Source organism: Cynoglossus semilaevis, chromosome 6 (assembly GCF_000523025.1).
Source record: "Cynoglossus semilaevis isolate Cse_v1.0 chromosome 6, Cse_v1.0, whole genome shotgun sequence".
NCBI lineage: Eukaryota > Metazoa > Chordata > Actinopteri > Pleuronectiformes > Cynoglossidae > Cynoglossus > Cynoglossus semilaevis.
This window is the reverse complement of record NC_024312.1, coordinates 14,598,573-14,625,424: the sequence shown is the minus strand read 5'-3', so window position 1 is coordinate 14,625,424 and position 26,852 is coordinate 14,598,573. Positions and strand designations below refer to the sequence as shown.

Genomic DNA, 26,852 nt, shown 5'->3' with positions numbered 1-26,852 from the left:
ATATGAATATTTGAAAAATCATCACAAGTCAAATTAAGTCAAAAGTTCTATACCAAAAAAAAATCAAAAATTTTCTCTTAATCCCCTAATATAATGAGAAATATAAAGGAAAATAAAATATTTTGAAAAATAAGTAATAATTAAGCAATTGTTTTTGATCAAAAATGACACGAATGTTAAGATTTTGACAGGAAATTTTTTACAAAAAAATTCAACAAATGTCCTAATTTAATGAGAAACATGGTGGAAAAAATAAAATTTTGAAAAATAATTTTACAAAAGGTTTTGTCAAAATGCCATTAAAAGTTCACATTTTGACAGATTTTATACTTTTTTATTTTAAAAATGTTCTCTAAGTGCCATAATTTAATGAGATACATGCAGGAAAAGATAGAATTTTGAAAAATAATCCTACAAAACATTTTGTCAAAATATTGTCATTTTTTACCATAAATGACACAAAAAGTTCACATTTTGACAGAGAATGTTATACAAAAATGTTTTAAAAAGTGTTCTCTAAATGCCCTAATTTAATTAGAAACATGCAGGAAAAGAAACAATTAAAAAAAATAATTTTACAAAAATATTTTCAATATTTTTTAGTTTTTGACCAAAAATGTAATGAAGGTATCAGGGCAGTCCTCACTGCATTTTACTGCATATACAACGTTGTTCTGTTTTAAGTGAAGTATTTTGTCCTTTGGATGAACCAGTCTTTGTCTGAGTGAGTTGTTTGTCTGGTGTTGGTGGGTTTAAAATAGACTGGAATTTGGTGATGGTTAAGTTTTTCGGAGGTCCCGGCAACATAAGGATTGACAATGTTGTTCCGTTTGTTTGGTGGCTTTGGTAAAGGCCCAATTGGGGTAGGTGCAGGACTTTAAAGCTCCTTTGCTCCACTGTTCCTTAGCCTTGTGAAGGCATGTGTTTGTATTTTTTCAGTACTAAAAAATACCCACAGTGAGCTTGTCACTCACTCTTTAAACAAAAGGATCAGTCTTGACTCCTTTATATTATATATATTATATATATAATCACTGTGAGTAATGTGTAGAGTAACACTGCCCCTAAAAATCGGAATACTTTTTATTTTTGCACACTAGGGGGCACTGTTTGTTCAGGTTAATTGATATAACTTCAGGGGAACTACTGGTCCCGCTATTTCTCCTTAGCCTAACATTTCTAATTATAAATTCTAATTAAAATGAAATTTGTACACGTTATAAAATGTTCTCAGAAACAGTCCGACTGCGACCATTATCTCATTAAAAAGCAGTATTTATTTTAAATGCAGTGTACTTTATATTCATTGATATTTATATTGATTTAATTTAAATTCCGCTCAATGTGATTTTACTAACTTTAGTAAGTAAACAGACAAAGAAAGTATTTATTAAGACGTTGTAAGTTTCTGGTTGCAGGTCTGTGCTGCTTCAGATTGTAGTGGAATATTTGTTCTGTTACCTCAGAGCAGCCTTATGGTAAACATTATTCATTAGTCTCTTTTATGAGGATCGTCTGTATGTGTTTGTTTTTCTGTTAACTCATTAAAGACGTCTGTTTTATGCACACAGCTAGCAGACCAGGGAAGTTTGGCTTTGTGGTCTGTAGCCTGGAGATCCTAGGAGGACCTGGTGCACAGCTTGATTTCACTGCAGAACTGCTTTGTTGTAGAACTGTTGTTGTGCTGCAGAAATCCTGAGATTAGATTTTAGGAACGAAGGCAGACTTCTGGCAAGAAATCAAAGCAGCTCTTGAGGGACTACAGTATCTGTTTTCATTTAATGTACAACGCTATCTATGTGCAACCAGCGCTGGAAAAGTGCCTTATACATAGATAGTAGGCTTTTTCCACAGATGTACCTGCCCATTTTATTTGTCAAAGACTTATTTCAGTGACACGAATCCTGGAAAATGGTGCGTTCCCAATTGTTGGTGCAGTTTTGAAAGCTAATCTCTGGGATTTAGCACATATTTTGACGTTAATTACAAGATAGTTGAGTCTTTGGGTTGTTGACAACCTCAGACATTTTGTCTGACTGCAGGGAGTCTACTTTAGTGAGAGACAGGTTTAAGGGTACTTGCTGTGTTTTTTTGTAACTCTAGTATGACCAATCTCACAGAGGATATTTTGTGAAATAGAGAACTTCCACACACAGTAAAAACACATGGAGATGAGATGTTTTCTAACCATTAATAAATTAGCTTTGCTGTGATGGATGTGGAGACCTTTAGCAGTTACATGAAACTGTGATGTGGAAAATGAATGTGGATTTGTTTTTTGTTTGTTCTAAAGGGTTTTGCTTCAAGTGTCACCATAGCAACATGAATTATAGAAATCTGATATTTGTTGAAATGTCTCAGGATTATATTTACAAAACCACATTGTCTTCTGTTTTTCTGCATCTCTAACTTAATTTGTCTATTATCATTTTTATTATTTAAGGTATCATCTAAGGTATTTAAGGTGGTATTATGTCATTGTTTTGTATAATATAAGAGGGAATACCATTAAGTACATAAAGCTGTATCTTATAGAAAGCATATTTTATTAATACCTTTTTGACAGTGTTAGTAGCATGACTTACAGTATCGATACAAGTACTGACCATAGCACCAAAATCAATCATCCACGTGCATACTGCAGGTACAGTTGATTCTAAAAAAAGAAAAGAAAAAAGAAAACATCTTTGGATAAAGCCAGGTGAACAAACACTCTGTTTCTCTATTTAATACAATGCCCACTCAATAATTTGTACACAGTTTAGAGTTCAAGTATAATTATTAAAAATACACTTATAAGTTACATATTATAATGGTTATTGAAAAAACAAACAAACAGGATTACCTTTCTACTAATGGCACATAGTGCATCAAGTACTCTTTAAATTTCTGATACAGACCTCATAGAACAATTGACCGTCACTAACACTCTTTGAATGACAGTCAAAGGTTTTCTAGCTGCTCATTTATTCTTTTTTTCTTTTTTTCAGCCGTCACTTCCAATAAAAAAAGGCTGCAGTCTCGGGACACAAAAAAAGTCTGCATCTACCTTCCAACTTTGGTTAAAGCGCAACATACCGGGTAAGTACCAGGATGTACTCATAGGATTGTAGTTATTGGTGCAGCGGACATAGTTATGATGAGTTTGCCTGAAATGATCATGCTGCTGTCTGTTAGTGTGGAGTGAAACCGTGTGGTTCAAACCTGTGGTTCCTTCTTCAGCTCAGAGGTAATTGCAGTAGTTTAGAAGCACAAGTTCATAAGTTCTCTCTGAAGGTTAGTGGTTACAGGCGACCATCGCTGACTAATACCGTTTTAGCGAAGCAGGCGACAACACCAGACGGCGGCTTCTATCTAGTGACCGCACATTAACAAATATGTATCTACAATACAATACAGAATAAATATGGTCAGACATAAATACATTACATACGTATGTACGTATGTACGTACGTATCTCAGTAGAACATAGAGGTTTGTGAGAGGTAGGAGTTGGAGCACCTTCAGTGGACGTCCAACTCAAGATACTGACACTGTGTCACGGTGTAGGAGATGACGTTAACCAAAAAAAAAACAGGGCCGTTACAATTACATCTTAATCCGATTAATTATTCTGTGGATAGAATAGAGTAAATGATTCAATTGTATCCTCAAAAATCTGTTTTTTTAGGGCCTAGTTTGTGTTTGAACTCCTAATATCAATAGTTCTTTTAAGTACAAAATCTTCCTGTGAATTTAACACTGGTATGATGAACATAACTTCATGTCGTCAGGCAGTAAAAGTTGACGTAGGTCAAAACACACTGTCCCAACAGTTTGAGCCGATGCTGATTGAACCAACAACTGTTTACAGTTGCAGTATTTTTCATGAAGTATTTAGTGTAACATTTTAAATCTGCGGAGTACAGCGATACTGTTTAGTGAAAAGTTTAACACTGCTGCCACAAATACAAATAGTATTATACGTGGTCGTGGATGGAAGGTTAATGTTTGAATCAACAGAGTCCCTCGCCTTCAGTATTAGCTTCAAAATAAAAATGTAAAGAGCAAAACGTTGCTCAAGTTATTGTGCAACAGGTTTAGTTTACTGGTTTAGAGCCCAGTGTAGATACTGATGGCCAGTATCTACACACTCTAGCAAGGTGGCAGGTGGTTGACTTTTTGACTGCAGTCCACAATCATGCAGATTAAGGATCAGGTGCAACTGGGATTAACCTAGCATATCCTGCTTACCAGTTACAGAAAAATAACACTTGAAGTTTCGATCTCTGGCTTCCGTTCAGAGTTGGATGAAAACCACGGTGTAGGTGGCGTAGCATTGCACAGTTCGTAATGTCTTCTGTGGAGTAGCTGCCGTGAAGGAGTGGTGTTACCTGTGGGAAATGAGAATGGTTCCATGCACTTTCACTGCTGCCACAGTAGTGGATTACAGTCCCAAACAGATTACTGCTGCTGAATATTCCCTCTCTCCTTTCAGCAGAAAAGATTTAGTGGTTTGGTCTCCGCGTGGCCTTCAGTGGACTTCAAGGAAGAGGCCGTTATGACCCTGGGGAATGCACTTCCCACAGAAACCACCACAGCGACCATAGATTCTTGTCCCATCCTACGAGTGGAGAGAAGTGAGAGGACAGAGAGGGTGAGTGGGCAAAGGGCAGCTTTTAGGCTCAAAGAATAAAAGCTTCAGTAATGTCACGGAGGGATTCCTGTCTGGTGACTCAGCTGGAAGCTACAAGTAATGACATTTGAGAGGAAGCGTGACTCCAGAAAGTCGATGAATTTGTTTAAACTCCACATTCACAGTAAAAACCACGGTATCAAGGATATTAAGGTGTCCTCTTACCTCAGATCTGTGGACTTTGACGGAAACGTAGTTGCCCTGAGACGTCCACTTGTTGGACTCGGACACTTTGAGTCCAGTGCCGATCAAATTAATGCTGAACTGGCCCTGAGAAAATACACAATACATAATCTTAACAACTTCTTTTTACAGGGAAACTGCAGGTTAAAAAAGTGTCTCACAGTCCACATGCGGCCCAGGTACTCAACCAGAGTGGCCCAGTCCCCGTCATTAAGACATTAAGAAACATATAGAAAAACTGAGAAAATTGTACTTGGAGAGCAATCCAGAGTTTGTAAATTATAACAGGCAACAAATTCAACACTGTGTGTAGCCTAGCAACAATACACAACACACCATTCACCATAAAGCAACATATCCCTCTTAAAGCGGGGTACAATTATCAGTTTAACCCTGAGTGGATGGAAAAAAATTATACACATTATATATATATATATATATATACATATATATACACATATATACATACATATACGTATACACATATACATGCATATATGCATATATACATATATACATATATATATATACATATATATACACATATATACATACATATACGTATACACATATACATGCATATATGCATATATACATATATATATATATATATGTATATATGTATATATGCATATATGCATGTATATGTGTATACGTATATGTATGTATATATGTGTATATATATGTATATATATATATATATATATACATATATATATATATATATGTATGTATATATTCTAAATTAGAACAGGCAACAAATTCAACACTGCTTGTAGCCTAGCAACAATCCACAACACATCATTCACCATAATATATATAATACATATTGTACGCAAATTGTTTAATTTGTTAATATTGAATTTGTAACATATTTTAAAAAATAAATGAAGAAAAAACAATCAATAATTAAGAGTAACCTGGGCAATAAACTAAAATGTATTTGTTCAATTTCCAATCAGACCTTTCAGGTACAGATGTTATATAATGTTTCTCAATAAATGTAAATGATTTTTGTAGCTACTATTATTGATAAGCCACCAAAACAGTTTGGTCAAAACTTTGGTGGTTTGAAATTCAAATAAATTGCCTGAAACGCTGTGGGCTAAAATGATTTTTGAGAAAAAGTTAAGTTTTTATCTCTAAACCTTCAAACATGACTAAACCATGATGGACTGTAAAGCTTGGATGTACCGTTACTTACTGACCTGTGGGCACTTGGCTGCACTGTAACAATCTCCTGCTGTAGCAAAGGGCACAGGTCGTCCAAGAAGAGTCTGGGAAAACTGGAGATCCGTGACTGCTAAAGAAAAAAGACACAAGTTGGACGTCAACAGAGAATGGAAGCAGCTGCGGTAAAATAAACAAACACACTGATAGTCAGAGAAGAGCAGCAGACCTAATTTATAACAAATAATAAAGCTTGCTTTAAAGTCGAGCTGCCACATGTGTGTTTAATGTTTCTAAATAACCTTTCAATCCGTAAAGTAGAGTACACTTTAGTTTAAATCTGAAAAAAGAAACAACATTCTTTTTAAAAAAAAATCTTTTAATTTAAATTCTGGAATGCAATTTCTTTTTTTTTAGTTTGAAACACCACATGCTGCAGTGTTTTAAATAGCAGATATCAGCACAAATAATGTTGTGCTTTCTTAGTTTTCTTAAAATATTTTTTACCAACGCTTCTATATGGTACATAGAATTGCCATGGATATTATTTCATCCTGCCGTTCCTCTGACAATAATCGGGAGATGCACAGGGAAACACTGGACCAGGGCTTTTTCATAACTAACTAACATCATCTTAAACTCATTAGCTCCACCCCCCCATCTTGAAGCCAAATGAACAGCATGCAGAGGGAGGGGAGGGGGTGCAGAACATGTGGAGCCAGGGCCTAAATCAGAGGAGGACGATGGGAGGATGACTGTGTAATTTCTAATCCAACTTCCCTTCCATGAGCACACACAAACACATGTACACACTAATCAAAGGCATATTAGTTACAACAGTGAAGGTGGAGCTAAGTGTTTTAATGATCAGAGAACTGTGGCCTGAATGAGTGTGTGTGTGTGTGTGTGTGTGTGTGAATACATAAGGATGCTGATTATTCACAAGTCAGTTTGACAACATGATGCATGTGTGTATCTCCCTGTATGAGTGCATGTGTTCCTCCATTAAATACATTGTGTGTCTGAGAGTCACTGAGGGCTTGTACATCCCATCATTGCCATGCTCTGGTCTGTGACGCCCTCTACCAAGACCATGCCCCGTGATGAGAACATGGAGCAAGGTCTTTAGAGAGAAGAGTACGAGACAGGAGCCAGCGCTGCAGAGGTGTGTGAGGGTTTAAGCTACAACGATGTGTGGTCTCATTACTGTGGATGGTGACAGATAATTACTCACTCATTATTCTCAGGGAGCTCAGGTCCAGACGGATTTTGTGGAAGAGTGTGTAGCCCGCTGCAGAGTAGTCGTTCTTACAGTCGCAGTCTTGCCTTCGGCTGCCGTTGAACGGGCATTCAAAAGGATTCAGCAGCCTTTGAAAAGAAAGACACTCGTGTTACATAATCCTACATGAGGTTTCAGCACATCTGTCATCAGCCCATCGTACCCACCTGTATCCATACACCTCAGAGAAGTTGTCTGTCTGACCGCTCCGCAGGGTCACGTACTCCTTGGGGAAGTCAGTCTGCATTTCTGCACAATAAATCTGAAGACAAAAGACATCAGGTTAGAGAAGGTTGTCAGATGAGTCATGATGTCTGAGCGTGACAGGTCACACATACACACACCTGCAGTATGCGGGACCTGACTTTGAGATAGTACTCGCCATCTATCCTCACACCCAGTCTCATCTGGACCTCTCTGCAGGAAGTGAACGATTGACCTAGGAGAAGAAATATGACGTTACTGGGAGACATGGACATGGACATCCTTTATCTTTGAAACACCTTTGAGCCTTTTCCACAAGTTATTCAAAATGATGGTTAGATAGCAGAAAATGCAAGGAAGATATTATTCTGAGATTATTCTAAAGTCTGCAACTCTCATCTACTGCCGTGTCCTGGCAGCACGTCTGCACTCTGATCAATGTTTAAACATTTTATTGGCTTCTCTGCTGCACCAGTGTGAGGCAGAGGTCACAGGATGCTGATGAACTGAATTAGCATTAATACTTAACTACAGAACTGGCCGTCGTCCCAGCTTCTCATTTTAATTTTGTTAGCGCCTGACTTGGCAAACGTTTAGCAGGATAAACAGTCCAGTGGGCCAGAACTACAACATCTGAAACACGGAGATGTGAACTGAAGACCTCGGTCAGGTGCCAACTTTTGTATGGCCTGTTAAATCCATGAATTAATTCAAATAGCCCTGAGGCATTTAGAAAGACTGCACATAAGAGGCAATATGCAGAAAAGTGCTGATGTTCTATTTATTGTTCCACAAGTTAATTACTCTGAGGTTCTAAATGGCTGTTCTGGCTGATGTGCTGTAACAAAACAAAACCTTCAGTTTAAACAAACACAATCAGAAACGGCTTTGGTTTTCATAAACTGTACAGTCAATTTGATACTATAGACTGATTTCTGTTCTAGCAGCAAGGCCTGATACCTATGGAGGAGAGGAAGAAAGGAAGGAGAGGAGATGAGAGTAGATGGAAAAGGGGACACAAAGGAGAGGAGGATAGTAAAGGTAAGACAAGGCAAAAGATAAAAAAGAGAGGTGATAGGAGAGGAGAAAAGAGCTTACATTCTCCTTCTTGACATGCAGCCTTTGATTCAGGTCTCTCTGTTGGACGGCAATGTTTGGACGGATGACCTTTAGACGTCACACACTCAACAATGCGCTCCATCACTCCTGCCCCACAGGTTTGAGAGCACTGTCACACACAAACGCACGCATGCATAAAAACATGTAAACAAATAGTCTCAGGTCATTAAAGTGCTGATGTGAATAAAGTAATGAACTGAGGCATCATTCATTCTGCTAAACACGCTTTTGGTCTTTTACCTTACTCCATGGGCCAACTTTCCAGTAGGTGGCATGCAGGCAGTCTCTGAGCAGGCATGGCTGGGTGCCAACAGGGTGAGGCTCACGGCAGTGGGTGATGGAGGAGGACGACTGGGCAGGAGTGTACGGGTTTCCAGCTCTGGAGGATGGAACCACGGAGCAGGAAACGATACGTTGTTGGTGACCAACACCACAGCTCGCAGAGCACTGATACACACAAGTACACAGATACACACATGTACAGTTATTATACTGAGAGACCGTGGGTAAACATATGTAATCATGTAAACATACCTGACAGTGATGTAATAATCATGGTTTGCGTATTTGTGTATTGTTTTTGCTTTTTTTGTTACTATTTGGTTTACGGACACCCTTACATGCTTTTATATTTATATTTAAACATTTTAACAAACCACGTCAGCTAAACTTACATCTTTTACCTCATTAAAAGAATAGGTACAGTGAAAAAAATCTTCATAAAAAGTTTCATAACAGTGAAAGACTGTTATTTTTATTAGACTATTAGCTTATAAACACAGATGCGCTTGATGTCAGTCCAAAGATTGATTTTTTTTTTTTTTAAATCTAAGTAAGGGAAAAATATCAAATAACAAAGCCAAATTAAAATTAAAGACATGGCTAGGATTGGCCAAAGTATTAAGATAAAAAAAAACACCCCAATGTTGCCCAACAAAAGCTAAAATTGACCAGGGAGATAGATAGAATGAGCCTATTACTGGAAATTTTGACCCAAAACACAGAAATTGTGCAGTGTATTTTTTCACCCATGTTAAATATTTCACATAGAGAAAAAATAAATATTGAATATTCAACACTTGGTGTACAGCTTAATTTTTTCTTACCTGTGACCATTCCCCAGTGATCCATGTGTATTTGCAGGGAACTCCCTGACAGTGTTGGTGTGATACGGGCTGGGAGGCGGGCTCGCAGTATTCCTCCAGCACGGCTGTCATACCTGGGCCCACACAGCCCACCTTTCTGGTTCTAAAGCCATCTCCACAGGTCGCGTTACACTGGAGGAAAATTTTCAACAGGAGAAAAAGTCAGTTAGGCTACAGTGGAGTTGACAGAGGGGGGGCAGTGTTGTTCTTTCATTACAGTCACTGAGCTCCCAGACTCTGCTTTGAAGGTTCTCTTAAGTTCACCAGACGGCCACACATACAGATATAGTCACATATAAAGCTTTGAATGAGTGAATAAAAAGTGAGTCAATGTTTCAAGAAAACCCATGTATTATCTCTGGTAAAGTCATTAAAAAATGCCAATGTTAGTACCAGGTTTCCTTTTTGTCTGAGCATTTATGGAGTGTTTAAACGTAATTATAACAATTCCAATAATAAAAGTATAGGTGGGACATAAAGCTGTGTTGAGACTAAAATCTAAAAAGTAAGTGAAAGCAGCAGGAGGAGATAGGGTCTATTTAATTCCTCAGCTGAGGACCAAGCACGAAACATCAAAGATAGATGGACCAAACAAAGGCTTCCTGGCGTGACAGAGAACAGAGATATTTAGCAGCAGCCGATGATAAGAGCCATCGCGACTTTGAGGTTTGATACAACCTGAAATACTGACTGATGCTTATCAGTGGGGCCCACACAAGTGACGCAAGACAGCGCCCGCAGGTAGACCGTTTAATGGTGTGCAGAGATAAAGTAAGCAGAAAGAGTAGCCAATAAAAACCTTAAACAGCCTCACCACGTCCTCCCAGCAGGGGCATGGGAGCGATGAAAAAGGAGTGGAGCTGTAAAAAAAAAAAAAAAGAAAAGAAAAAGCCGGAGAAAGAAAAGAATTGACTTACTTTTTCCCATTCATCGACAACCCAAGAGTAATGCGTACACTCTGTAGTTTGGCACGGCTGGGTAACAGCTGGGCGCTGGTGAGCGTTGCAGAGATCCTCTCGAACCCGCCCAGTGCCTTTTAGCCTGCAGTAAATGTCTCTGGTCTGAACCCCAGCTCCACAGGTGACAGAACACTAGTAAAACAGACACACAACACGTCCTCCATCAGAAACTAAACTCGTCTACAACATGTGTTTTCTTGTGTTTCATGTAAGAAGACAGCTGCGAGAATGTAGTCGTCTGAGAGACTAATGACTATATTCAGGGAATTCCAATGGATTGAACACAAGAAGCTAAATTTACTTGTCAGCGGTGAAACTGAATTCCAACATTTTATGGAAAAACAAAAAAAAAAAAGGAAATGATGATAGCAGAGTACATCAATCATTCATTTTGTAGAATACATGACTGTATACTTAGTGAGCAAGACATTCTCATAAATCAGGGAAATCCTCAAAAATTCCCCATGACAAGGAATTAATGTTTGTGTTATCAATGAAACGCTGCCCTCTGCTGCTTTTTTGTTGATTTTGTATTTTTAGTACAAAATACAGTGTAAATAGCAGTAATAAGTAGTTAGGGGAAACTCTTAAGGAAGAAGAAAAAAATCATGTGAAGTTGTATTAACTGTTTAATTAGCTCCCTCTACAGGTATGGTTGTAAAGCTGCCTATTGTTTGTTAAATAAGAGAAGGAGAAATTGGTATGGATTGGCATTTTAAACACAAATATTAGGAAAGCATCAAAACCAAAAATGAAAGTACTTATATAGTACAGTACGTATATTTGGACCCAGAACCACATTTTTAGACATGTCTCTCTAAGACGGCATGCATTATGTGATGGTGATGCACACGTTGATTTTGCATAACTGAACTAGGATCAGCCGCAGGGTCCTCCATCCCACCAGATAAAGGAAGGGGGGGGGGGGGGGGGTGAATCCAGTGGTTCCTTGTAGGCCATATATCGTGGGTCACACAGAGGTCTAATCTCTGCCATCTCTTTGATGTGCTCTGAGCATACCTGCATACTGAGGAAGCACTTTGTACGGCTTGAGCTGATCAGGCTGATTTCTCTCTCACCCCCTCACACCTCCACCCCCCACCCCTGATCAGACCTCTAAGAACATGCTCTGAGCTTGAGTTAATTCACACAGCTGGAAAATCTGCACAATACACAGCAAAGCTTGGGTTTCCTGAAACCTTCCAGATGTATTTGGCTCTCAGTTCCTAACTGCAATTATACAGCACGTTATCCTCAAGGAGGGTGTGGTTGGGGGTTAAAGGGTCAAATGCAACAGAGAAAAACTAATCTTGAATTCACGTGACATATTTTATTATGAAATCTTAAAAAAGAGCCTGATGTTGAAGGGCTCGGTGAAGAAATGACCTGAAACACATGAGATCAGGAGACTGGAACAGTGACACAATGAGGGGAACGCAAGGGGACCAGTTGTAAAATGTTTCCTCACTCAATTTGTGAGTGACATTGTTGGCATATCTGCTTGTATTCATTTCACTAAGTGCCACAGTTGAACTATCAAACTGTCAAACCGAGATTGGTCACACAGTATCACACTTCCATTGGCAACAGCATTGCTAAGTAATCGTCAATAAAAAAATAAGCTTCACCAACACGCTATGTACAATACGTGGATGGATGTTAAGATATAAAACATGCTTTTCTTCTGTAGGGATTTCATGGTTGCTGGTGGTATATGTGTGCGGAGGAAAATAATTGTTTCCAGATACTATAGGATGAAGAGGGGATTGGATTGAGTTAGGCGACGGTCTGTTCCAGAGGTTTGCAACTTGTAGCTCCTGAGCCACATGCTGCTCTTCAGCTTCTTGTGCTGGCTGCATGTTGAACAACATTAAATATTTGCAAATGGACCCAGTTCAATCCAACGGAAAACATTAATAACTAATATGTCCAATCTGACAGGTAGCAGTGCTCCCTGCTTTGTCTGCAGTGACTGACTTTTCTGTATCTGTGACTGTCAAATACTGTAATGTTTTCACGTTTCAACGTTTTGAGATAATTATGCATAATTAGCAAAAAACATGTAAATAAAAATTTATTACTTATATAACAGGTTGTTGCTAACAAAACAACATAATGTCACTGTTCTTTTCCAATTTGCTACACTGACCCATAGCCCAATCTTTTTACCGCTTGGCTACGAGCTGTGACACAATTTGTTTTTCATGATGAATTCCTCTGATTCTGCAGAGAGTATACATCTTCTTCAAGATATATTAAAAAAAGAAAAAGACGCCTTGATAGTCACTTAAAGGGAATTGATTTACCATTCCTTAATGACTTGAGTTAAAACATTGTGATAAATTTCCCTTTATGACCTCAACATGACTCTAGGTCTAAACTGCATGGCGGGTTTATGCACAGCCTCTAACCAGCAGATACCCTGGCTGTCTGGTTGGCTCCACCATGACTGTGACCTCAACACCCCCCAGTGACTCCTCCATGCATTTCCTTTTCCTTTTTTTCCCCGTCTTTTTCCTCTCCTCCGTCTGGTTGCACTCATGCACTTGGAGATCAGAAACCTGTGTTTCTTCAGGACATTTGTCCTCTATAGAGACCATGCTTTCATCTGTAAGAGAGGCCCAGCTGCATATTCTGATTCTCTAGTTTTCATTTACGCTAATTCATTGTGCATTTGAACCAGCAGACATGTCCTTAATTACATTTAAGTAAAGAGTATTTGCTGCGTCATGCAACAATTGGAATAAATGTGTCTCTGGTCAGTGTGTGGTCTGAAGAATGCAACCAAAAATCACAGAGTAACTCCACCACAGTTTCTCTGTTCAATTATTTGTGCTGCAGTATTTATACAGGACACATGAATGTGCAGTGTACTTTATAAACAACGGTGCATTTCGAGCCTGCGGTGTTTAGTGCTCACTTAAGACATAATGGCAGATAACACTCGAAGAAGAATAAACTGTGCGGTGATTGGACAGGTGCTCTGTGTGTACACGTCCTACATCTGCGGCCCTCAGGAAACCTCCAGTCATGTTTGTGTTTGTGTCTCAGCTGCAGGCAGAACAGTTACTGTTCTAAAGGCTACTCTGTGAGCAAGGAAATACAGTGAGAAGAGCAAACATACCTCCCCCCACTTGTTGACTTTCCACATGGGGCATCCCGACGCCCGGCAGGCTTTCTGTGATCGCGGCCGCGGCAGATGACTGCAGTGCTGGTCCTCCACTTTGGTTTGGTTCTGGAGAACACAGGTGATCTCCCTTCTCTTGGTCCCTCGACCGCAAGTTACTGAACACTGAAAAAAAAGGGACAGGTGCAAAAGAGTTAAATTAAAAAGTCATCATTTTATAATACAAGTCTGTTATTCACTTCATCATTGGTAAGAGTGTTTATAAAGAACATTATAAAAATTATTTTCCAATTAGAGGAAACTTTCATTCCAACAAAGTAGATTTTTCACTTAGAATAACTAATTTTATTTGACAATAGAAATTCAAACCGATTATTGGTATCTGGTATTCATCTCAGGTATGTATCATTACTTCCATTTCCTATCCACAGTCTCCACAGGAAAAAAACTTGACCCTATAACCTTCTCTGCACTATTTTGGAAAGACCTTATTGTCATAGTTTGTCTTCAAACACAACATGCATTTTCTGCTCCAACCCAAACAGGATTTAATGCACAAACACAATCATCCAGGAGCTACTCCCAAGGCACGTCACAGTCAACTGAACACACTGCAAACTAATGTTAGCTCAATAGCCGAAATGGACTTCACCAGAACCTCGGTCAAACACTTAAATGGAAATGGAATGCAGCTGAGTATTTAACCTGTAAACATAGGGATTACTTTTACTGCCTCTGTGAACTGCTCAGGCCACAGAACGTGGAGGCAAAAAGATGCAGAGCAATGCAGCAACGCATGACCGTGGCTGGAAAATCATCTGGAACTAATGAAAAATCTAGGAATTCTTAAGGAGAGCTTGAGAGACGACAATGAACGAGGGGAAAAAAAGGCATGATGAATACAAGCCAGGCACATAAGAGAGAGCACATAAAAGGAGAAAAATATCTCATACTGAACAACGATATTGGCGCCCCCTATATTTTACTATTGGAGCCCATTGAGGAAGTTTAATGTTTGGGTTGTCTGTCATCTGAGATCACCAAACAAACAAGTCGTCTGTCTTGTTATTTGGAATAGTTCTGACTCCAGATGACTTTCCTCAAACCTCCAGTAGCTCTCTCTATATCTCCTTGGAAGTAAGTATTTTAAAATGAGACGAAGTACATTTTACTTCAGCATTTCTAATAGCACAGCACAGCACCGCGAGAGAAGCTAAATCACTGAAACATTATAAAAACCCGATTAATTTTCATTTTTAAACAAGTAATCTCCTGTCCTTTCCTGTGGTGCAGTGTGGCAGTGGCGTGTACACACACACACAGACAGACACACATCACACACTGTAATTACTAAGGCATTTTAAACACAAGGCCGGCTCAGCTGACAGAACATCAAAGCTGAGGCCGAGGTCTGAGTGACTCTTCCTGACTACGGGCAGATTCTCAAACCCGCTGCACACTCACACAAAAATGATAAGAGAACCCGGTCCACCTCAGACAAAAGCAGAGGCAGACTAACGTGCTGGGGGTAGTTGTGGACTGCTGGCCCCTCCTTACTGCTGTAAAAGGAGGAAAAAAAAAAAGAGGGTGGGAAAAAAAAAGAGGAGAATAAAGAAAATCACAGCCATACGGGCTGCACTCCCCGGGTGAAGGGTATCTGTGTTTTTAACGGTGACAAAGTAGAATCTATGTGGCGACGTGCTCCTCCCTCCACCCTGCCTCATCTGTCCGTCATCAGTTAATCAGAGCTGCAGCGACAGCCCACATAGAGCTGGCACAAGGAGCTGGACCGAAGGAGAGCTTCACCTCTGAGAGCAAGGAGAGGGCAGAGGCTCCGAGACCTCGGTTCACTGAACTACAGCTGAGCTGCTGCACTCACCGGGACTCACTCAGGTCAGACTGTTACCATCTCATACCTAGCTGCTCTCTGTTAATGTTGAAATGGTGTAATCTGTGTGTGTGCTGAGTGTGTTTTTGTACCTTTTTGCTTAGACATTGACGTTTTTATGATGTACTTTCTTTGTGAGCCAGAACATGTCGTGTGTGTGTTTTTTTCATATGAAGTATATAAATCATTGATTAAACACTCTGCTCCTTTACCCTCCCACTCTGCCCCAGCCATTAACGTCACAAGATTTAACTGCTTAAGTCTGGATTAATCCATTTGGGGTTTGTCTTACATAATTACTACAAAATGTAGTAACTTTTAACACAATTTGTGATTTATATTTGGCCCAAAATTAAAAAGAAATGGTTGTAAGCCAGTGGAACAAATATTGTAATGTAGGAGTACACATCATGACTTTAAATATAAGGAAGTGAAGAAAAAAAAATAGATATAATCTTCTCTGCAATTTAGTAATAAAAATGTATAATAAAATAGGTTTGAGTCAAGACCCAGACTTGTTCAGAAACTCTGTCTTTGTCTAGGACAAGCAGACGCCAACCTTGAGATAACTCCACCCACTGCATGACTGGACACAGGTAAGCCAATAGGAACACATGGAACCAGTTAAGCATCTGAAAGAAACTCAACCTGAGCTTAAATTTCTGTCATTCAGCCAGTAAGACAGAACACAGGTAACACTGAGCTCAGCTTCACGCAGAGAGACAAAAAACAATCTTCGGTGTAAAAGTACTAAAAAAAAAAAAAGTGTGTGAACTATATCTGCAAAGTAAAATTGTTTTCATCAAATATTCTATGATTGAAGCAGATAAAGTATATAGTTTTTTAATAGTCCTAATAGAGCTCTTGCACTATAATATGATTAGGTGATAGGTGATTTTTTAACTACACATTTGTGTTAAACATTTCTTAGACAGCCTCTAAACAGGACCATATCCTAAAATGTGAGAGCCAAGGTCGAATTCCAGTCACATTGCAGCACACCAGCAACAGAAAGAGGATGGTAATTCCAAGCATATGGTGACTGAACTTACACAGACTGTTCAAAAGAACTGAGCTCCGACCTGGAGCAAGAACAAACTTGCAAGTGTACACCGTGTGAAGGGAGTGTTGAGTTATACCCTTGACTACACGATGTCAAGGGCGCGCGAGAAGCTGCCTGCTCCTTATAAAGTCAGAGTAATGGCCGTGACCAGGATTATCTATGCAGAAATTAGAACTATTTACTGCTAGGAAACGGCGATAATAGCACAGATACTGTCAGTGATATCACTGAGCATATTAAGGTGATGATCAGAGGAGGGGAAGGGGGAGGGGGGGGGAGGGATAGGAGGAAGTATGTCAGAGAGTCAGGGAACATCCAGACTGTTTCTCAGCTCTGTTCTCTTCTGTTCTTGTTTTGCAAGAAGTCAAAACAACACATGTTGTCAGCATGAGAACAGCTGGTGTGAGCGACGTCATGGGGCAGAGGAATGTCAAAAGTCATAGATCTTTTATCCACCAGGCCAGAATAGCCACACAGCTACAGACATTCTAAAGCAGCAGACTTCAGAATGAGTCCAGCAAGAACCAAAAAAAAAAAAAAAGCAGCGCAAATTCAAAGTGTTTCCAAATGCAAAATATTAGGTTTCACAGTAAAGTCTCCACAGCTAATGATTAATCTCAGATGAGACAAGTTGATTTTTTCTTTATTATTCCTTCCAAGATGTACTTGATTATATGTGGGAAAGATTTCCTTACACTCCCAGCAATGACTGAGGCTGATAATGGACACCTGGTTGGTTCAAACTAAACAACACATCCTCAACTTGATGCCAAAGTGTGTCCAAAGAGTTAAATAAACACCTGGTGGAGTAGGCATATACAGTTTCCTCAGCAGAGTTTCCTTTTTAAGTCAACACAACTCAGAAAAGATACACCAAGCAATCATATATCAAAACCAAATGACAAAACTAGAAAGTTTTTCCTCTCGTTTAAATATTCCACTCGAAACCTTTTCCATTACCATATGGTACTGAAACATCCGTGCATCAACACTACACAGTAGATGGACAAAATATTAGGGATTGGCTGCATTAAATCATTAAAACAAAATAAAATAAATTCTCCATTAGGTACAGCTGACAAATACAAACAGCAGAGCAGCAGTAAAGTTATAAAGCAGTGACCTTTGACACAACACATCTCCCTCTTCCTGCTCAATGTCTCACAGCTGCTTTTTAAATCTGTCCTAGCAACCACTTTAACACAGTGTGCAAACAGCAAACAACTTGAAACTTTTTCCAAACTGAATGTTTGGATAATACATTTACGTTTATGCCAAAGGAGAAAACAAATGATGATACGGTTTAGAAATATTTTATCTATGATTAACTATGAAAATGTTTTCCCTCATCACAGCTGTAATGACGTATACAACAAATAATGACAGCATTAGCTAGCTGTACAGCTGATTGTTTCGGCATGTTAGTCTGTTTTTGGTTACAAATCAGAGTTTCTGTTATTCATTTTGAATTAGTGTAATATTTAAAAAACAGTTTAGCAGTCATGCGGAGGAGGAACATCAATAAAGTTTGAATAGAAAGAGTTTTTTTTTCTAATATATTCTAATATATTCTAATATTTATAGACAAGTATGAATACAGTAACCAAATAAAAGGTGTTTTTATTTTGTAGCAAGAAGCAAAGTGACAAGTGACCCACGTACAGACTGACACAGTGGAAACATCTATGGTCAACTGGCAGTGAGGCCAAGGTTAACCAGCTAGTTAACCTCTGCAAGTCTGACACGGTAAAATGCTAAAACCTCCAGATCAAAAAGAGCTCACGGTCAAATACTATGTAAAGAACAGGCAAGTTTTCACAAGTTCAAGATTCCATCAGGTTGACTAGTTATGAACAGCTGAAAAGTCGACAAGGCAAGAAAAGTCGACGGCAATGATTTCCAAAGTAGGGGGCGTGGGCCCAAGGGGACCATTGAGCTATTGACGGGATGGCCATGGCAAGTCAAATGAATGAGGTATTGTGTTTTTCAACGTTTTTGTGGCGATAGTAGTATGTTTGTTTTTATAATTCAATCTTATGTTTTAACAGTTTTGTTGCAATTACAGGGGGGGGCACATTCAACCTGCTTTCTACTGGTCTGACATATCACAGCCCTAGGTTACAGGCCCCTGGTCTAGGGTTTAAGTTCGTATCCTCATGCGAGATAAATATCTAGATCAATTGAGTTGAAGGCCTGTCTCCTACAGGCTTTTAACCACTTCATAATGTTTGACCAGCAGGTTGAGGAAAACCAGGCGCTCTTGACCTGTGTCAGGATTGAGGTGGTTTTCTCCATCATTGGACAGACCAGGCTAAGTGCTTCCAGACATTCACGCCCTGTCTCCTCTCATTTCTTCTGACTTCATCTCTGTGAGCTACTACAGCTTATCTGGGAGCTCTTTTTCCTTTTTTTCCTAATCTCTCCGACAGATTTGCACAAACCTACTGTGTTGATGAGTCGACTTCAACAGCGTAGGTATCATCATTTAACTGTTTTACCTGCAGTATGTTAAAGTACATTACAGGAAGAAGGATTTCATCCCTGAAGTGACTGCAGTCACTCTGATCCAAACATCGTCTGCTCAGACCACTGTGTGATTCTTTCTGCTAGATTTCAAACAGAAAATTATTAACTGAATCTATTTTTAAATTCCTTTTCAAAACCAAAATAAAATACTATCTCTCAAAAACAACAACAAGAACTACACTAGGTCCACAGGTTAAATAGACAGTCCAACTACTGCTTCAACTACAGTCCAAGACCTGACTGGCAATTGGTCATGACAAGGAAACACAATCTCAGTGAAGTGTAGACCCAGTGAGCCCAGGGTGACAAGTTTGGAGAATGTTCACGCCCAGAACCTGCAGGCCAGAGCCGAGCCATGCATGTGGATTTCATCTAGGGATGAATGATTAGTTCACAGACGTGATCAGCCTCCCTGGGAAACCCTCTCCTGACAGGAAACAGTGTGTTTTTGTAAGCAACAATCAGGCATAAATTACTACAATCGTGCATTGGTTTTCAATTTATCACACAGAACCCCTTTGTTTGTCCTGCTGCACATTTGGCCTCAGCATTGTTATTTTAAGGTAATCACCATTTGTTAATGATATTTGCGCATTTGGGATTGTTTACGCTGAACTGTGCGTCTGCTGTTTTAATGTTGTGCAATAAACGCGCTAATTGTTTTGTGTCTTTCCTTATTTTTGTATGTGACAAATGTGCTCCAATGAAGGGGAAAGGTCAGGGGAAAAATGTTTTTGTTTGTTTTAAGATAGCAGGCTATTTAATCAAAGTATTAGGCAAATGTAGGTTTTAAATTAAAAAAAATAAATAAGTGCAAACATTTAGAAATATACATTACTTTTAAAGACATCCTTTATCAGACTATGTACACATTTTAGAATGTTTTATACAGTTCTAAATAGTATGCAGTATAGCACTCAAAGATTTTAGCATAAATTAGTCATGTTTGGATAGATAGAATCTAAAAGAATAAAGAAACAACTGTCATCTCTCTCTCTCTCCACATAGATATTCAAATAAAATATATGCATATATGTATATATACACATATACAACTATATCTATATATGTATTCATAGAGAATAATAGAATATATATTTTATATATAAATATCTATTGTATTGAAGTTTAGTTAAAACTGTTATTTAATGCCAACATATATTGCTTGAAAGTTCGTGCCGTTAGAGGAGTTTCCACATGTGGGTTGAATCATATTTCATCAGGGATAAAGGGGAGCAAAGATGAAAAAATAAACAATCTTCATATTTAATCAGCATATTTCTGTAAACACAGTGTATTCATAGAGAATTCAGTAAACCGCCTCCACTAAAACCCTTTTCCCACTGTCGATGAATCCTAATTGCCATTGTAGTAAAGGCATTGCTGAGTTGGTTTTCTGCCAAATGCATCACTGAGAGCTCCATTAAAACAATAGTAAACAGATGTGCCACCCAGTGCCAGAGTGTGATTGGCCTATGTGTGTTTTCTCCAGGGAAACTGCAAAATAAAACCTTAAAAGACTTGAAAGGAGATGACCTGTTGTGTTTTTATACTGCATTATACTCAGGTATGTTAAGTACTACAAACACAACAGGAACAGGTTTAAAGCGAGCCCTCAGAGGCTGATTTTGGTCGGGCTCACCGAGAAAAACAGGGAAGTCAATTATGGGTCACATACCAAACTACCACATAATGACCTGCCAGTTGTTTCTTCAACAGGTTTTCACACTACTTCTCAAACACAACATATACGGTGTGAGTAAAATGTATGTGCATTACATTACTAATGTTCAATAACAGTGCAAAAAATACTTTTTTGCACACACTTTTGATGTATTCTATTGTGAAATGTACAAAATGTGTGTGTATCATCATCTACAACTGGTATTGTGGTCATTTGTAATACTGCAGCTCTGTATTTTATGTGTAATCAAATACTGCATTGAAAAACAACACATATTTCACTTATGTTTCTTTAATATTCTTTACAGTGAGAAAATGCTAATTTAACATACGCTTTTTCTGCATGAAATAAATAGGTCAATAACAAAATAAAACAAGTCAAATAAAGTCAAGTTGCCCTTTTGATTCTGAACAACTTTGCACCACGTGTTAAAAAAAGGAGCTGAAGTCAAAACTGCTGAGTGTGAGGAGTCATGGTTGTAAAGAGTGCAGAGAACGCATTAATAACGCTTCACTTGAAATATTTGTCATGATAAATTTACAATGTTTTCACGTGTAAGTGTGTATGACTAAAGGTCACATTTAAACAGGGGTTAACAGAGCTGAACATCTGCATGTGCCAGTGTTGCAATAAAAGCTAAATACATGTGGTTTGCTGCCTGTGAATTGATTCTACAGTCTGGTGACATGAACCTCTGCACCACAGGAAATGAGGAGAAATTTAAGCCAAACTAAAATAAAATAATACACACACAATACTGTAGTGACGAGGCTTGCGCATTAGACATTAGTCAACGACTGGCTGGACTGTTGAACAGATCTAATGTGGTCCATAATATTTCTATTTCCTCGCTTTATTTAGGTAATTACTCAACTAATTTATATAAACTGCTGCACATTTTATGCATACTTGCTATGAATCTTTTCTTTTATATCAAACTGTTTTGTTTACATCAAATTACATCAAATCTAATTTATATTTTTACTATTTTTTGTTTAACATTTATTTCTGGGCTTGATGCAGACTTTTCTAAATAGTCCGTGTGTTTGCTGACATAAAATACATTATAAAAGTTGAAATATTTTGAGGTTATTACATAATCTTTTTACAACGAACAATAAGGGCCACACTGAGGATGAAAAAAATATCTCAAAGTTTAAAAGAATAAATTCATATGGAATACTAGGACTGATGTGAGAGAAAAAGTTTATATGATGTGTCTTGGGAGAGATGAGAGACAGACACGCAGCGTTAACCATAAGTGCGTCAGCATCTTGTGAAGTTATACTTAAGTAGTGGGTAGCCTCTACTGTCATTAATGTTTGACTTTTTTCTCATAAACTTATGATTTAGGTCTTATAAGCTCATTAATTTATTCCTGTAAACTTACAACTTTTTTTCTCAGGAAAATACAATATATTCTTTGTAACGTTACAACTTTTTTCTCATGCATTTATGACTTTAAACTAGTAACTTAATTTTTTTTTTTCATGAGGGTAAAGAGTACATTTCTACATTTAGCACATTTTTATCAACTTTTACTATATTATCATATATTTTAGTCAGTGCTTAGTCATAACATTGACCATTGAAAAATCTTGCCTTTGTTGAATATGTGTCTTTTAAAGCTCATATCAAAACAAACATTTCCTTTGTCTTGTTACCTGTTTCAAAAACTTTAGGTGATAAACTAAACTACAAATATTTTTGTAAGAGTACTTACAAAACGTAACTTTTCCGCAAATAGACTGCATATATAGAAAGGTTATTCATCTGTAAAATCATCATGACAAATAGCACAAGTTCAATGTTACCTCACTCTCAACCAGAAGAAATCATTGAAGCCAAAACAACATGACATCCTTTATAAAACAAAAAATAAATACGTTTTATCCAAAACGAAATCCTTCAGGAACACAAAAACTGGCCAAAGGAATAAACAGACACAGCAACGACGACTTAAAGTTTCAAAGTAGAGGTATCTGTGTGCTTAGGCTTGTTTCATGGATACTGTTGGATACCTGCAAATACACCAAGGCTCGGTCGGCTGCACTGACATACATTACATTAAAAGAAGCTGCACCTGATTGAACACATTTACTCTAAAGCTAAGGATTTGGAACTAACTGATCCTAGCACTGCATCACTACTGAGTATATTGTAAACTTCAACAGTGTCTAACATTGTTTTTCTACATGGAGTGATCACACTACATATGGTGTATGAGTGTAGTTTATTTAATTATTTTATCAGTTGTTATATTCTATTAATTTTTCCCCAGATACTTGCTACACTTTTGGTTATTGAAGCTTATGAATAGTTGGTTTTTATAGTTACCCTGGTTACTACTGTGACATATGACCTAAAATATTTACTGCTACATTGCGTTCATTTAAAAAAAAAAAATCATACACAGTATCAAAAATACAAATGAAACATAACTTGAAAAAAATATTTTCCTCTGTACAAACTGCATTTTACTTATAGAGAGATACGAGAAGGCTGATCGAGAGCACCGGCAAAAAGAAAAAAAAAATTAAATATTTGAAAGTCAGTATGGTAAAAACTGGCGAGTTAAAAATGAACAAAATCATACTGTACAAAGATACACGTACAACACACACTGACAGTCATCTGCTGCTGTTCAATTATAGGTCATAATATAAAATCTTATACACAAATATACACTTGTGTACTTCAAATACAGGGTGAAGGCAGCCGTAAGAACAAAGAAAAACAACTTCACGCCTTGTGTATGAAATAAATATTTTCTAGCGATATGCCTCAATAAATATATGGCATTCTTGGACAGCACTTTCCTGATTTATGTGGTTTAATTTGGAGCCTTGGCTCAATGTGGGATCCATCTGTTTTTCATGACCCCCCCCCCTTTAAGTGGAACAGCGTTGTGTTTCTGTGTATTTTCCTCTTATTTTTTTTCTTGTTTCTAATCAGCACCATGCCACTGCAGGGCCCATCTGGGTGGGCTGGAGGGAGAGAGGGAACACTGGCATTCCATGCCCAACTCTCACTCCAACAACTACAGTTTAGAGAAAATGTTCACACCCTGTGCACAGGTCAGGAGTTGTTAGCAACACACTAGGTCTACTCACAGTGAAGTGCCCTCATTGAGGAGGATGTGTTTAGTGTTGTGGAGAAAAACAAGTTAGTACGATCATACCGGCTTCCAGGGTCGACGGTGCCAGGAGGCAGAGCCCGGGCAGGGCTGCAGGTTGCACTGCTCCATATCCGGCGGCTTTTCCAGGACATCACAGTTGTATTCGTTGAGTCTCTGACCATTTGGCCTTTGACACACCACAAGGCGAGTCCTCCTTCCTCCACCGCAGGTCTGGGTGCACTGACATAAACAAAGAAAAATGTTTATTGTGTTTTTGATTTTACACCATAACATTTATTTAGCTGGTGTTTGGTGTTTTTTTCGCACTAGGTGAACTTTTTCTAACCTAAGGTTTCAAGACACTGTCCAGATGGCAGCCCATGTACAACATGGTGTTTCTGGGTCCTGGTAACTGTGTCTTTCCAACACTATTGGCTGATTTGCAGCCAAAACCACTGCAAAGACTCCTTAATAATTTGTGAGTATCCCATGTTATACAATACTTACAGATTCCTAATGACTTCAGCATTAGCATAGTTTCAGTTTCAATGCAATTTTACATTATACACAGAATAACAAACACAATCAAAAACCAATCCTAGAAGAAAAAAAGATCTCTGAGGCCGACAGATATTTAGATGTCAAAATGGGGTCACAAGCCAGAAATGGTTTGGAACCACTGACTGCTTCACTGTTCCACAGACATTACTGTAGATAGAGATGTATGTAAGTATATTATAGTTGTACTGTGAATATAACTCACCTCTCCCCACACACCGTAGTTCCACAGAGGGCAGGGTCCAGAGTCACAGCTCTTGGACTCGGCAGGTTTGACTCTTTCATCACAGTAACTGTTACTTCGTCCTTCTGCGTCTTGACAGACGACCACTCGCCTCTGAAAGCCTCCGGCACAGGTACTGGAACACTGTTGGGCACAAACAGTGATAATAAGAGACTGTTTAGGAACACAAAAAAATAGGAAAAAAAAAAAGAAAAACACATCTAAAATGAAAAGAATCACTAAAATAAAGTCTGGCAATTAGAACCTTTAATGGTGCACGAAACCGCCATCTCAATAACAGATTTGTGTTTCTCAGATGAAATGTGTCAACATGTGGTGTTAATGTTGGCGTTTCATCAGAAAAGACAAAAGCCTGTTTATTATCCTTGAGCAGGGAGCTGATTCTACTCTAAACAGAACAAAGTACTGTGTTTTTTCATCCGGAGGAGCATGTGTTCGAAAGTACAAACAGAAGCGTAGTAGTGGAGAGAAAGAACAAGTACCGTCAAACTACAGTTGTACATTAATTACTTTCCAACTTTTCTTCACCTCAGCCATGTGAAAACAAACACACCTCTGGGTAGTAATGATGTTGGCCAAGGTGCACAGGGGGGAATTCAGGTCAATGGACTCAAACTAGAGCCATAAAAAACCCATACTGTAGAACCATAAAGTATATACTGTACGTGAATCACGACCCAAACCTTACAACACAAATGTTTTGCAGACAGTCAGACACCACAGATGGTTAACCAGAAGAAAGAGAGCCTTTAGTCTGATAAAAATAGTGTTCTGCCTGCATTTGATTCAGAAACATTAAAATGCTGGACAGCTCTGAAACATTTGTATTTCTCCATGCCCAATCGATTTCAACCAAAGATCTGAGATTCTAGCTGAAGGAGATTTTTCTTGGTTGAGTGGCTACAGTATAGATCACTGCTCCAGACATGAGATTTTAAATGGGGCTCCAAGCAGTAAAGATTTTTGTTTTTTGATGATTTTTTTGTGTATATGTCTTAAAATAGAAATGGATGTTTTGGAAGTTAGTCTCTAACTTAGTCTGTCCCAATTTAGTCAGCAGAAAATAGTTAATATTACTTTAGCTTGAAGTCACTGAAAAATTAGATTATTTTATTTACTTAGATTTAGTTGACCCAAACTGAGTGTGTAATATTTTAGGGTTCAATGTGTTCAGTGTACAATTTACTAACTACCATCTTTACATTTATTATGATTGGCTCCCCCTTCAGGTGTACCACCTTCTAGCCAAAAAACAAAACCCTGATTGGCTCCCACCCTTATTTGTTCCTCCTGTTTACATGACAAAATCAGAGCTGATACCGTACTGACTAATGTGTTAATACATTGTCGACATCATTCAGCTCCAAACACTTTCCTAGTTAATTTTCGTTTAGCTTTCATTACAAGAAATTAAGTCTAATGAGTCACCTGGCTGAACATTTCATGCCAAAGACACATCGCGATGCAACTGAACTAGATTTCCTTCTCTGCTTATTCAATTGGGGTACTGAACCAGGTATATTGTCTATATTCAAATGGAGACACTGACCCTTTACGTCTACAAAGTCTGAGTAGAATAAATAGCAAACAAACATACTGCTCCCCAGGGTCCGGTCCTCCATTGGTTGTCTGCCGAAGGAACATTCCAGCTGCTGTGCCCTGGGTGTCGTCCTGGGTCCTGTGGATACCCGTAGGGCTGGTCGATAATGCGCTGGCGTTGGTTAACAGAGGGACAGGGTGCAGCTGTACACTCTTGTTCCATCACTGGCTTTTCATCAGGGTCGCAGAAAGACTGGTCCACGGTCTGGTGGTAGTTGGAGCAGACCACCTGTCTGTTGGTTCTGCCCACGCCACATGTGACTGAACACTGGAGCAGAGATATGAGGGAGGGAGATGAGCAACAAACAGGT

At 38.5% G+C, this 26,852-nt stretch overlaps 1 protein-coding gene and 1 long non-coding RNA gene across 4 annotated transcripts in view; one reads left to right on the top strand and one right to left on the bottom strand.

Annotated features, from left to right (window-relative positions):
• Positions 1-4,461: 4,461 nt before the first annotated feature.
• LOC103380352 (A disintegrin and metalloproteinase with thrombospondin motifs 20) overlaps positions 4,462-26,852 on the bottom strand; it is a 74,698-nt gene continuing 52,307 nt past the window's right edge. For 2 of the 3 annotated variants that reach the window (XM_017032967.2, XM_025056500.1), the window contains 14 exons: positions 26,540-26,809; positions 24,904-25,065; positions 24,204-24,380; positions 13,859-14,026; positions 10,693-10,866; positions 9,737-9,907; positions 8,871-9,077; positions 8,610-8,739; positions 7,652-7,746; positions 7,475-7,569; positions 7,263-7,396; positions 6,067-6,161; positions 4,841-4,945; positions 4,462-4,603 (listed from right to left, as the gene is read on the bottom strand). In XM_017032967.2, the coding sequence (XP_016888456.1) occupies positions 4,514-4,603; positions 4,841-4,945; positions 6,067-6,161; positions 7,263-7,396; positions 7,475-7,569; positions 7,652-7,746; positions 8,610-8,739; positions 8,871-9,077; positions 9,737-9,907; positions 10,693-10,866; positions 13,859-14,026; positions 24,204-24,380; positions 24,904-25,065; positions 26,540-26,809 (2,073 nt within the window). In that variant the 3' untranslated portion in view covers positions 4,462-4,513. The remainder of the gene's footprint in view (positions 4,604-4,840; positions 4,946-6,066; positions 6,162-7,262; positions 7,397-7,474; positions 7,570-7,651; positions 7,747-8,609; positions 8,740-8,870; positions 9,078-9,736; positions 9,908-10,692; positions 10,867-13,858; positions 14,027-24,203; positions 24,381-24,903; positions 25,066-26,539; positions 26,810-26,852) is intronic. The other variant, XM_008312277.3, reaches the window with a different exon arrangement.
• LOC112487139 (uncharacterized) lies at positions 4,510-9,027 on the top strand. The gene is made up of 4 exons (XR_003049947.1): positions 4,510-4,636; positions 8,456-8,552; positions 8,631-8,728; positions 8,896-9,027. It is a non-coding gene; the product is annotated as an uncharacterized LOC112487139 (long non-coding RNA).